We start from the raw sequence: 13,213 nt of genomic DNA, 5'->3' as shown, positions 1-13,213 counted from the left end.
TCAGCTTCTTATTTTGGAGATCTCTGGATGGTCCTGTTCAGCCAGTATCCGGCAGCGATCTATTCTCAGGGCAATCACTCTTGCTCCATGTAGTAATACGGTGTCATCTATGATGACCTGAACTCTTCGAGTCCAGAAAGGTTTCAATTCTGGTGGTGATGGCCCTTTAGGAACCCCCATCACCAGGTGTCTCAGTTTTGCCAGCACTGGAATGTTCTGCGTCCAAAGTCTGAAATTGTCAGCAGTGACTGGAAGGGTGTCCAGAAAGTTCTTCCAGTGGTGGCACCCACCAGGGTGTATCTGTCGGTGGGAGGCAGCTCAGGCATCTGTATTTGCCACTTGGCTTCCAGGACGCTGTTCCAACTAGTAATTATATGCGCTGAGAATTAGAGCCCGCTGCTGAATTTAGACTGAAGCCATGGGCAGCATGGCCCTGTTCTCTTTAAATACCCCTAGCAGGAGTTTGTCTGTTACTATTACAAATTTACACAATGCTCACACCAAAGATGGCCAACAATCCTTCCTTCTCTTTCTGGGTGTAATTTCTTTCAGCATCAGCCAAAGTCCAGGGAGCATATGCTATCGGCTAGTCCTCTCTGCTGGACCACTGATGAGCCAGCACTATCCCAATACCAAACAGGGAGGCATCGCATTTCTGTACAAAATTTCACTTCAGATCATAGTGTGTCAACACCTTAGATGATGATAGTTGCTTCTACATTTTCCTTGGCTCCAAGACCATTTTCAAGGCTGACCCTTTTTTAATAGTGGATGTAATGGTGCCAGGATGGAGGCCAGGTTATGTATGAATTTTCAGTAACAATTCACCAACCCGAGGGAAATCATAGAATCTGTACTGTAGGGAAACAGGCCCTTCGGCCCAACAAGTCCACACTGACCCTCCGAAGAGTAACCCACCAAGACCCATTCCCCATATTTACCAAACATATACATCTCTGAATACTATGGGCAATTTAGCATGGTCAATTCACCCTAACCTGCACATCTTTGGATTATGGGAGGAAACCCACGCAGACACGGGGAGAATGTGCAATCTCCACACAAACAGTCGCCTGAGGCTGGAATTGCACCTGGGTCCCTAGTACTGTGAGGTAACAGTGCTAACTGCTGAGCTACTGTGCATCCCTAAGAAAGACATAAGCTCCAGTACAGATGTGGGAGCGAGGACACTTTTGATCGCCCTCACTTTATCTTCCAGAAAAGTGTAAGCTGGCCTTGTCGATTCTGAAGCCCAAGCAGGTCATTTGGGCTATCTGGAACACACAGTTATCCCTCTTAGGGTGTACACCTGCCATGGAGAAGTGTTTAAGCACTATGTCCGAGTTCTCCAAATGTTCTTTATTGGTCTTACCGGTTATTGGCCCGTCAGTCAGAAGTAATGGTGACCTGGGAGAGACCTTGTAAAATGTGTTCCATCATCTGCTGGAAAATGGCATAGGCTGATGACACCCCAAAAGGAAGTCCCGTATATTGGTACAAACCCTTCTGGGTATTCATTGTTGCATACTTCTGGGAATCCTATCTCACTGCAACTTCAGGTACTCATGGCTCATGTCCAGCTTCATGAAGGACAGTGCCCCCCCACTCCCCACGAGTTTGTTGTATAAGTCCTCCATTAGAACTGGCTGACCAAACATTTACTTTTAACTGGTTCTGATTCGGATGTTATGGTATTGATTCAGAGTAACACTGAGACAGAATGGCACTGAGGCAGTGTGACATTTTGAAATAGAGTTACACCGTGGGCAGCATAACACTAAAACAAAGTCACACTGTGAGGCAGTGTCATGCTTAGACAAACACTGTGCGACAATGTGACATTATTACAGGCTAAGACAGTGATGGGATATTCTCTCCATACGCTAGCTAGTAGGAGAAGCAAGCTGCCCACAGTGTGGTTAGGCAACTCCTGCTTTCCACTCATCCTCTCTCCCTCCCTCAATTCTCCTATTCTAATTTTAGGATTTCAGACTCTCAGAAACATCCATCTGCCCAGAGGCAGGAGTCCTGGGATTCAGAGCAAGGGCTAGAGGACAGGTTCTGCTCCAGAGAACTCGAATGAGTACTGCAATGGGTGGCACACAGATGAATACTGATATCTGCTCAGACTGAGATAGTTAAACCTGCCAGCCTGCCTCTTACCACTGGCAGGAGGATGTAGCATGCCACCTCTGAAGTGGCACAGGGCAGTGCACATGACAATAGATCTCAGCACACAAGGATGATTTTAGGCTTCCACAGCTATCCGGCAACTGTCCTTTTGCAGATTATCAGGATGCTGAGGTAACCCTTCACTATTCAGAAGGGGGGCAACAACAGCAATAAACCGAAAACAAGTTTGATATCTGGCATTTAAATAATGCAAGTGGGGGCGATGTCATGCAGCTGAGCGACTGTTTCATTCAGGCTTTCACTGAATCGGTACAGTCCAGTTTTCAAAGTGTGCATCCAATTAATATGAATGGCTGTTAGGTCATGTCATGCCCAGTCAATTATTGAAACCTCTGGTACACACATGGCACATCAGGAGTAGCTCCCTGCCATGTTTGGCTCACAGCATTCTTGGGAATATGACAAACACAATTTTACTTCCATATTGTGCTACCAATGGAATTGCAAAGCCAGGTTTTATTGTTTATGTCACTGATGGGGAAGCTGAAGATCCCACCTGCTTCTTTCACAGGCTTCTCAGCCTATCCCAAATGCTTTAAAATTTGTAGCTATATTCCAACTTTAAAATTGTTTTAAATAAGGATCACTGGACCCGAACCATTAACTCTGCTTTCTCTCCACAATGCTGCCAGGCCTGCTGAGTTTTCCCAACAATTTCTGTTATAGTTTAAAATAGTGCCATTTAGTTTATAATGTCTATCCTCATAATTCCTAATAAAATCTATTGCTTCTCCCTTCGTGGCATTAAATATTATCTGCCACATCTTTCACTGGTCATTCCTTGTCCTTCTGGGACCTGTTTTGTCACCTTCACTGTTTACACATTTTTGAATTCTGTGTCATCTGAAAACTCATTATAAATTCACATCAAAAGAACAATGATCACAAAACCAAGCTTTGGGGTACACCACTGGGCTGTCATTTTGCTAACCAATCTACTTTGTGGTATTTTGTTAGATGCCTTTTGAAAATCCATATAACAACATGAACAGCACTTTACACTCTGCCTACAACTCAGATCCATTGAGTTGTTGGGTAAAAACATATCCTCTGCCAATCACCTTAAATATGTGCTCTCCAATCATGACCCTTCAGGCATCCTTTCTCTTCATTGACTGGTTTCTATTTCTTATCCAATTTTGTTTCACAGCTGTCAAAATGTGGTATCTTATCAATACCTATAAAAAGTTATTTATTCAGCTAAAATTACATTAATCTCTCCATTACCTCATCAACATTACAATTCTACCTAACCGTCTGTCTCTGATTTAACCAGATCAGATCCTTCCTCAATGCAATATTTTGTTCCAAATTGCTATTTGTTCTTCTCCATAACTAATCTGAACTTTACAATACTATGATCACAATTCCTGAGACATTCCTTAACTATGAGTCTCTCAGCTTCACAAATTTCATTTTCCATGATTAGTTCCAGCAATGTCTTCTTCCTTGTTGAACAGGAAACAATTATGATGACCGGAAACTCCTTCAGAAACTCCTTCCCTCTCCCCTAACACAATCTGTCAAGTTACAAGATTGATAAACTGATCAGGAATGTCGACTAATGGGAAATTAATCAATAAAAATTAAAGCAAGGTGTCTGAGATATTGTACTGTTGTTCAGTTTCTGGTACCTGGTATTGTGAGTCGCTCGTTATTCTGTACATAGTTCATTCCCATCTGTAAGTTAATGAACTTATCTGTTCATATATGTAGCAACAGAGGAAATACAAATTACATAGCCACAGCTGACATCACAGTGACATTGTGACAGAGAAAAAGTAACTCACTAAAACCTCCTTACACTTCAAAAAATACTCATTAAAATAAGCAAATGCTAGTCAGGGTATAAGTGCTGGAAATAGAATATATTATGGGGGGAATGACTACGCTTTTTAAACTCAGCCTGCCTCATTTATAGCAAGTATTTATCCTTCAAACTGAAGCTCCCATATGCTGATCACTTAGGCCCGATCTATAGATGTCAAGATCTTAATCTTCTCAAAGATATACTTTTCAGTTCATATGGATCCAATAGGAAACTTGCAGAGGTAATCTGGGAAGTTTGAATCTGAGCTGGACAGTAATTCCTGGAGAATATCAAACTCTAGATTATTGTATGCAATTTATTAGTTGAAAGGGTATTCCAAGATATCGATCAAATAAATTCCCACAAAGCAGGGGAAGTGAAAATGTACTGAAATGTTCAAAGCCAGGATCTATTTGCTTAGAATAAAAGAGAAATGAAGAGATCAGTACACTGCTTAATGTATACTACAGGGTCTTCAATAGTGGCTAAAGAAATGAATTTTCAGACAAGTTGAAGCAAGAGTCAAGAGGTACAAAGTAGTGATGATGGGCATTTCACTTATTCCAATATATATTATGAGGAATAGGGCATAAAATATATACTGGAGAAAAGGGGAGGAAGGGATAACATGAAGGAGGAATTTCTGGAGTACAGAACAGAGTCACGTTGTGGGGAATGAAGTGGGAGTTTGTGTGTGTGTGATTAAAAGCTGGACTCCCTTGGATGGTTAAAGGTAGAACATAGAACTGTACAGCATAGTACAGGCCCTTCGGCCCATGATGCTGTTCCGAGCATTTATCTTAATCTAAGATCAACCTAACCTACCCACCCCTCAATTTACTGCCATCCATGTGTTGTCCAGTAGTCGCTTAAATCTCCCTAATGACTCTACTACTATGGCTGGCACCTGCACGCATCCACCACTCTGTGCATAAAGAACCTTTCTCTGACATCTCCCCTATACCTTCCTCCAATCACCTTATAATTATGACCCCTCGTGACAGCCATTTCTGCCCTGGGGAAAAGTCTCTGGCTGTCTATCCATGCCTCTCATTACCTTGTACACTTCTATCAAGTCACCTCTCTTCCTTCTTCTCTCCAGTGTGAAAAGCCCTAGCTCACTTAACCTCTCTTCATAAGACAAGCCCTCCAATCCAGGCAGCATCCTGGTAAATCTCCTCTGCACCCTCTCAAAAAGACCTACATCTTTCCTATAATGAGTCAACCGTTACTGGACACAATATTCCAAGTGTGGTCTAACCAGGCTTTTGTAGAGCTGCAGCAAAACCTTCCGACTCTTAAACCTAATCCTGAGCTGAAAATGTGTTGCTGGAAAAGCGCAGCAGGTCAGGCAGCATCCAGGAACAGGAGAATCTGAAGAAGGGCTTGTGCCCGAAACGTCGATTCTCCTGTTCCCTGGATGCTGCCTGACCTGCTGCGCTTTTCCAGCAACACATTTTCAGCTCTGATCTCCAGCATCTGCAGACCTCACTTTCTCCTTAAACCCAATCCCCCTGTTAATGAAAACCAAAACACCATACACCTTCTTAACAACCCTATCAATTTGGGTGGCAACTTTGAAGGATCTATGTACATAGTCCCAATGTTCCTCCACATTACCAAGAATTCTGTCTTTAACCCTGTATTATGCATTCAAATTCGACCTTCCAAAATGAATCACTTCACATTTATATAAGTTGAACTCCATCTGCCACTGCTCAGCCCAGCTCTGTATCCTGTCAATGTCTTATTGTAGCCTGCAACAGCCCTCGACACTATCTACAACACCACTGACCTTTGTGTCATCAGCAAACTTACTAACCCAGCCTTCCATTTCTTCATCCAAGTCACTCATAAAAACTACAAAGAGAAGAGGCCCAAGAACGGATCCCTGTGGGACACCCTGGTCACTGACCTCCAGGCGGAATACTTTCCATCCACAACCACTGTCTTCTATGGGCCAGCCAATTCTGTATCCAGTCAGCCAAACTTCCTTGTATCCAAAGCCTCCTAACTTTCTGAACAAGCCTTATCAAATGCACTATCTTTCATGTGCCTATCCAAGAATCACTTAAATGTCCCTAATGTATCTGACTCCACTACCACTGCTGGCAGTGCATTCCACACACTCACTATCCTCTGTGTAAAGAACCTACCTCTGACACCTCCCCTTAACCTTCCTCCAATCACCTTACAATTATGCCCCAGCATAGCCTCACGGCTCTTAAACAGAATCCCCCTGCTAATGAAAGCCAACACACCATATGCCTTCTTAACAATTCTATCAACGTAGGTGATAACTTTGAGGGATCGATGGACATTGACCCCAAGTTCCCTTTGTTCCTCCACACCATCAAAGAATCCTGCTTTTAATGCTGTATTCTCATTCCAATTTGACCTTCCAAAGTGAATGCCTTCATACTTTTCCAGGTTGATCTCTATCTACCATTTCTCAGGCCAGTTCTGCATCCTCAGGCAGATTCTGAGCAGGAGAATCGATATTTCAGGCATATGCCCTTCATCAGGAATTAGGCTTGTTGGCTAGAGCTAGCTGAGAGATAAATGGGGGTGTGTGGGGGGGAGATGGGGGAAGGTAGCTTAGAATGCAGTAGGTTAATGAAGGTGATAGGTGAGAGAGGAGGGTGGAGCAGATGGATGGGAGATACGATGTACAGGTCAAGAGGGCGGTGCCGAGTTGGAGGCTTGGGACTGGGATAAGGTGGGGGGAGGGGAAATGAGGAAACTGGTGAATCCACATTGGTGGGTTGCAGGGTCCCAAGGTGGAAGATGTGGCGTTCTTGCTCCAGATGTCGGGTGGTTGGGATTTGGCGATGGAGCAGGCCCAGGACCTGCATGTCCTTGGTGGAGTGGGAGGGGGAGTTGAAGTGTTCAGCCACAGGGCAGTGGGGTCCTCACTTTCTCCCAGTCTGCATCCTGTCAATGTCCCACTGCAATCCACAAGAGCCCTCCACACTATCCACCACCACTCCACCAACCTTCATGTCATTGGTAAACTTACTAATCCACCCTTCCACTTCCTCATCCAAATCATTTATAAAAATCACAAAGAGTAGAGATCCCAGAACAGATCCCTGTGGAACACCACTGGTCAATGAGCTCCAGGCTGAATACTTTCTATCTATTACCACCCTCTGTCTTCTATGGGCCAGCCAATTCTGTATCCAGACAGCCAGATTTCCCTGTATCCCATGCCTCCTTACTTTCTGAATTAGCATACGATGGGGAACACTATCAAATGTCTTGCTAAAATCCATGTTTACCACATCCACTACTCTACCTTCATCAATGTGTTTTGTCATATCCTCAAAGAATTCAATAATGTTTGTGAGGCATGACCTGCTCCTCACAAAGCCATGCTGACTATCTCTAATCAGGCTATGGTTTTCCAAGTAATCATAAATCCTGTCTCTCAAAGTCCTCTCCAATAATTTGCCCACCACATACATAATACTGATTGTTCTGTAGTTCCCAGAATTATCCTTATTCCCTTTCTTGTACAAGGGAATAACATTTGCCACCCACCAATCATCTGGCAATATTCTGGTGGACAGTGAGGAAGCAAAGATCATCGCCAAAGGTGCAGCAATCACTTCCTTTGCTTCTTGTAGTAACGTTGGGTAAATCCCATCTGGCTCAAGGTGACTTATCTATCCTTATGTTTTTCAAAATTTTCAGCACATTGTCCTTCTAAACATCAATCTGTTTGAGCATATCAGTCTGTTTCACGCTGTCCTCAGATATGTCAAGGTCCCTCTCAGTAGTGAATACTGAAGCAAAGTATTCATTAAGGTCCTCCCATACCTGCTCTGACTCCAGGCACAAGTTCCCTCCACTATCCCTGATTGACCCAACCCACTCTCTGGCCACCTTTTTGTTCCTCACATAAGTGTAGAATGCCTTAGGGTTTTCCTTAATCCTTCCTGCTAAAGCCTTTTCATGCCCCCTTCTAGCTCTCCATTCTTCACTTCCTTCCTGGCTACCTTATAACTCTTTAGAACCCTGTCTGATCCTTGCCTCTTCAACTTTACGTAAGCTTCCTTCTTCCTCTTGACTAGATGTTCCACATCCCTTGCACCCACAGTTCTTTCAGCCTCTCATTCCCTCCTTGCCTCAATGGGATAAACCTTTCCAGCTCTCGCGGCAATTGCTCCCTAAACAACCTCCATGTTTCTGTCATGCATTTCCCTGAAAACATCTGTTCCCAATTTACGGGCCCCAGTTCCTAATAGCATTGTAATTCTACCTCCCCAATTAAATACTTTCCCATACCATCTGCTCCTATCCTTCTCCACGGCTATAGTAAAGGTCAGTGAGTTGTGATCACTGTCACTGAAATGCTCTCCCACTGAGAGATCGGACATCTGGCTAAGGTTTGTTGCCAAGCACCAGATCCAATATGGCCTTCCCTCTAGTTGGCCTGAGTCAGGATACTGGACATACCTGACAAAAACTGCTCCATCCATAGTATTTGAACAAGATGTTCCAATATTAGGGAAATTAAAGTCACTCATGACAACAACCCTGTTATTTCTGCACATTTCCAAAGTCTGCCTCCCAATCTGCTCCTCTATGTCCCCGTTGCTATTGGGTATCTGTAGAAAACTCCCAATAAAATGACTGCTCCTTTCCTGTTTCTGCCTTCCACCCATACTGACTCTGTAAACAAACCCTCCTCGATGACCTCCCTTTCTGCAGCTGTGAGAATTTACTATCCCTGATTAGCAATGCCACTCCCCCACATTTTTTACCTCCCCCCCACCCCCCAATCCTTTTGAAACATCAAATCCTGGAATATCCAAGCATCATTGCTGCCCCTGTGATATCCAAGTCTCCATAATGGCCACAACATCACACTTCCAAGTACTGTTCCACATTCCATGTTCGTCACCCTTGCTTTGAAATAGACACACTTCAACCCATCACACTGACTGCACCTTTGCCCTATCAACTGTTTATCCCTTCTCACAGACTCTCTGCATGCTCTGTCTGGCTGTTCACTACCTACTCCATCAGCTGATCCATAGCTCCGGTTCCCACACTCCTGCCAATCTAGTTTAAACTCTCCTGAAGAGCCCTAGAAAACCTCCTGCCCAGGATATTGGTGCCCCTTCAGCACAGATGCAAACCATCCTCATTGTACAGGTCCTAGCTTCCCCAGAAGGTATCCCAATGATCCACATATCTGTAGTCCCTCTTCAACATCAGCTCTGCAGTCACGTGTTCATCTGCACTTGCTCTCTGTTCCGTGCCTCACTAGCCCCTAGCACCGATAGCAATCCTAAGATTACTACTCTGTTCGATCTGCCTTCTAGCTTCTAACCTAACTCCCCATATTGTCTTTTCAGGTCCTCCCTTTCCCTATCTATGTCATTAGTACCGATGTGAACCATGACTTCTGGCTGCTCTCCCTCCCCCTTAAGAATCCTGTAGACTCAATCCAAAACATCCCTGACACTGGCACCTGGAAGACAACATACCACAGAATCTCCTGTCTGTACCTCTCACCATTGAATCTCCTGTCACTATCACTCTCCTATTCTCTCTCCTTCCCTTCTGAGCCAAAATACTTTTACAACTCTCACCATCTGACTGATGTGAATTTACAAAGTGCAGAAAGAACTGATAGATTACATCAAGCGCGACAAAGAGGGTGCATGAGAATATTTCAGTTAACAACATTAAGAATAGCATTTTAATACGAATGTTGTTATGACAGCTGAACCAGATCAGCCTTTTTATGTCTGTATTCTGAACACTAAAATTCAAACCTTTGGAGACCCTCAGTGGTTACTGCAAAGATTACTAACCGAACATGCTGAACAGCTAATCTCAGACTTGGGGAATTAACTCCAGATCTGAAAATGTGTTGCTGGAAAAGTGCAGCAGGTCAGGCAGCATCCAAGGAACAGGAGAATCGACGTTTCAGGCATAAGCCCTTCTTCAGGAATGCCGGAAACGTCGATTCTCCTGTTCCTTGGATGCTGCCTGACCTGCTGCGCTTTTCCAGCAACACATTTTCAGCTCTGATCTCCAGCATCTGCAGTCCTCACTTTCTCCTCGAATTAACTCCAGATACCAGTTTTGGTATTTTAAACAAAAGACTTAACAATTTGTGAAATGTTGTACAATAACTATAACAGGGAAGAAATTAAACAATGTTTATGGTCTAAACCCAAAAGACTTGCTTTCAGTCCCCATAATGTAAGAGGCAGACAGACAAACAGACACAGTTAAGTGATAAAGAAAAGAACAAAACTGGCAAAGTTACTTCAATGGTTTTCATGGTGCATTATTTCACTGGCAGAAATGTGGACTTCTTGACTGCTTTTCTGGAGAAGTCAATCAGAATCACCTTTTCAGCTTGCTCAGGGAACGGTAGTAATAGTTCTAACCCAGCTTTATGCTCTTTGGGCTTTTGAAACCTCGTGTGGGAAGTTAGGCAGGCAGCTTTCAAATCTTCATGCTGTGTTATCAGCAGGCAAACTGTTCTCTCTAGAAAATACATTTCCTAAAAACAACTTCAACTCTGTTCCCATCCTTGATAGACTGTCTTTACCCAAGACTTCAAGTCACTTGAACTGGGGTCTCTTCCAGACTTGCCAGAACCAACACCTAGGCACTGACCTCCTTAATAGCCAGATGTTGCCATCTGTTTAAACACGCTACTCTTCCTTGGGTCACTGTCTGTAGGAACCCTTTAAATCAAGAATTAGCCCGCAGTTAACCTCCAGACCTGGCCTCACAGACAACCAATGGTTATTTGGTCTGTTCTTTTCCTTTTACAACAAGCTGCTTCCCAAAGTCCAAAGGTCACATTCAGCCCACAATTCCCAGTTCACAGTTCGAAGCCAAATTTGATAGATTAAAAGTTACAGAAAAATCACCATGTATTTTAGCAACTTGAAAAGAGTAAAAGTATAGTCAAAGGAAGAGTGGATAGATTTTGCATTTTTAAAAAGTGACATAAATGAGTACTTAATGAATTCTTTGCATCTCTCTTCAATAAAGAGCTGGAAATGTGTTGCTGGAAAAGCGCAGCAGGTCAGGCAGCATCCAGGGAATAGGAGAATCGGGCATAAGCCCTTCTTCAGGAAGGGCTTATGCCCGAAACGTCGATTCTCCTATTCCCTGGATGCTGCCTGACCTGCTGCGCTTTTCCAGCAACACATTTCCAGCTCTGATCTCCAGCATCTGCAGACCTCACTTTCTCTCCATAGGAGAAATAAAGTCAAGGAGTTAAATGCGTGGCTCATAGATTGGTGTGGATGGAATGACTTTCAGACCATGAGACAGTGGCACCAGTACTGGGCTAGAAGGGATCCATGTGATGGGATGAGCTTCACTTGAACTGTAGACACTGGGACCAGTGTCCCCGTGAATAGAACAGCTAGAGCTAAAGAGATAGCTTTGTACTAAGTAGAGGAGGTGAGGAAGGGTTTTATACATTTACAAAGCAAGAAGGTATGGCAATATTACAGGGACGCTACTTGTATAATAATGCCCACAGTGGGACAGGAAGGGACATGAATACAATCATATAAAACAGCAGTAAATAAGGTCAAAAGGAGAAATAATGGTTACAAAGGCAAAATAATGGCTTTTACCTGAATGTGCATGGATTAACTGTACCAGTACAGTGAGGTTATGTACTTTGGCAGGAGGAGCTGAACATTATTGAGAAGGAGAAAAATTGCAGCCAGCCATGGAAAGAGTGATTGGAAGTCTTTATCCATGAATCACAACAGGCTAACATCCAAGTTCAAGGGATAACAGGAAAGGCAAATGGAATATTGGCCTTTATTTCAAAGGGAATGCAAAATGTAACTAAGTGTGTTTTGCTAAAACTATACAAGGCGCTAATCCACAGCTGGAATACTGAGAACACTGTTATGCTCCTTATCAAAGGAAAGATATTTGGATTGGAGGCAGTCTGGAGAGGGTTTGTTCGGCTGATGTCAGATACGGTGGGGCTCTCCTCTGAGAACAAATTAAGTAGATTGGCCCTGTAAACGTTGGAAAGTAGAAGTATGAGAAACGATCGAATTGAAACAGACAGGATAGTTAAAGGACTCAACAGGGCAGATGCAGAAAGGTGTTTCCTTGGAAAGTCCAAGTCTAGAATATGCTTCTGTCTCGGGCATCATCTTACAAGAAGAGGTCGCACACTTAAGACATGGATGAGGAAGAATTTCTTCACCTCAATAGCTGAAAAACCTATTGAATTCTTTACTGCAGGTCATGAAGTATAGTCAAGGCTAAGATCGACGGATTTTTAAACAAAAAGGGGATCATGGGGAAGAGGCTGGAAAGTGGAAAATTGAGGATTATCTAATCAGCCATTGATGGTGGAGACGTCTAGAAGGGGTGAATGTTCTATCACCCAAAGTGTGGTGAGCCTCTAGAATTCATTACCACAGAAAGTGGTTGAAACCAAAACATTATGTGTTTTTGAGAAGGTGGTAGGTATAACACTTATGATTAAAGGGATCAAGGGGTCTCTGGGGGAAGGCAGGATTAGGGTATTGAGTTTGATGATCCGTCATGTTCACATTGAATGGTGTAGCAGGTTGGGAGATACATATGTTTCTGGATGTTACTTCCGCACCTGTCTTATGTTCTTACATGTGAGTGCTGTCAGAGGATGGCACATTTGAAAATATTACATTTGTGTTCAAAAAGGTAGAGAGAGATAAACGTGGCAAGAACAGTCCAACAACCAACCGCCGATGATGTGGAAACTTTTATTTATTAACTAATACCAATTAATTTTATTCTACAGTCCTCAAAAGTTTTGAAAACAGAAATCACTTTCAACCAAATTGATTGAGTTATTTAATGAAATAGCAGAGTGCTCGTGAGGATGGTGGGCTGGATGAGGGTGGTGGGGTTGATGAGGGTGATGGGGTTGATGAGGATGGTGGGATGGATCAGGATGGGGGCCAAGATGAGGATGGTGAGGATGATGAGAATGGTGGGGTTGATGAGGATGATGAGGATGATGGGGATTGTGTGGTTGATGAGGATGGTAAGGTTGATGAGGAAGGTGAGGATGATGAGGATGGAGTGATTGATGAGGATGGTGAGGATGATGAGGATGGTGAGGATGATGAGGATGGTGAGGATGATGAGGATTATGTGGTTGATGAGGATGGTGAGGTTGATGAGGAAGGTGAGGATGACGAAGATAGA

At 43.5% G+C, this 13,213-nt stretch overlaps 1 protein-coding gene across 1 annotated transcript in view; it reads right to left on the bottom strand.

The window, feature by feature from the left end:
- The window catches only part of LOC148141462 (uncharacterized), a gene marked incomplete at its 5' end in the record, with an annotated part of 31,189 nt that continues 17,976 nt past the window's right edge, over positions 1-13,213 (bottom strand). The window contains one exon of the mRNA XM_087978058.1: positions 1-216. Coding sequence (XP_087834184.1) covers positions 1-216 — 216 coding nt within the window. The remainder of the gene's footprint in view (positions 217-13,213) is intronic.

Source organism: Chiloscyllium plagiosum, unplaced genomic scaffold (genome assembly GCF_037043375.1).
Source record: "Chiloscyllium plagiosum isolate Xiang-an unplaced genomic scaffold, Cpla_swu_hap1 HiC_scaffold_33, whole genome shotgun sequence".
NCBI lineage: Eukaryota > Metazoa > Chordata > Chondrichthyes > Orectolobiformes > Hemiscylliidae > Chiloscyllium > Chiloscyllium plagiosum.
The sequence above is the reverse complement of the archived record's forward strand: the minus strand, read 5'-3'. Positions and strand labels throughout refer to the sequence as shown.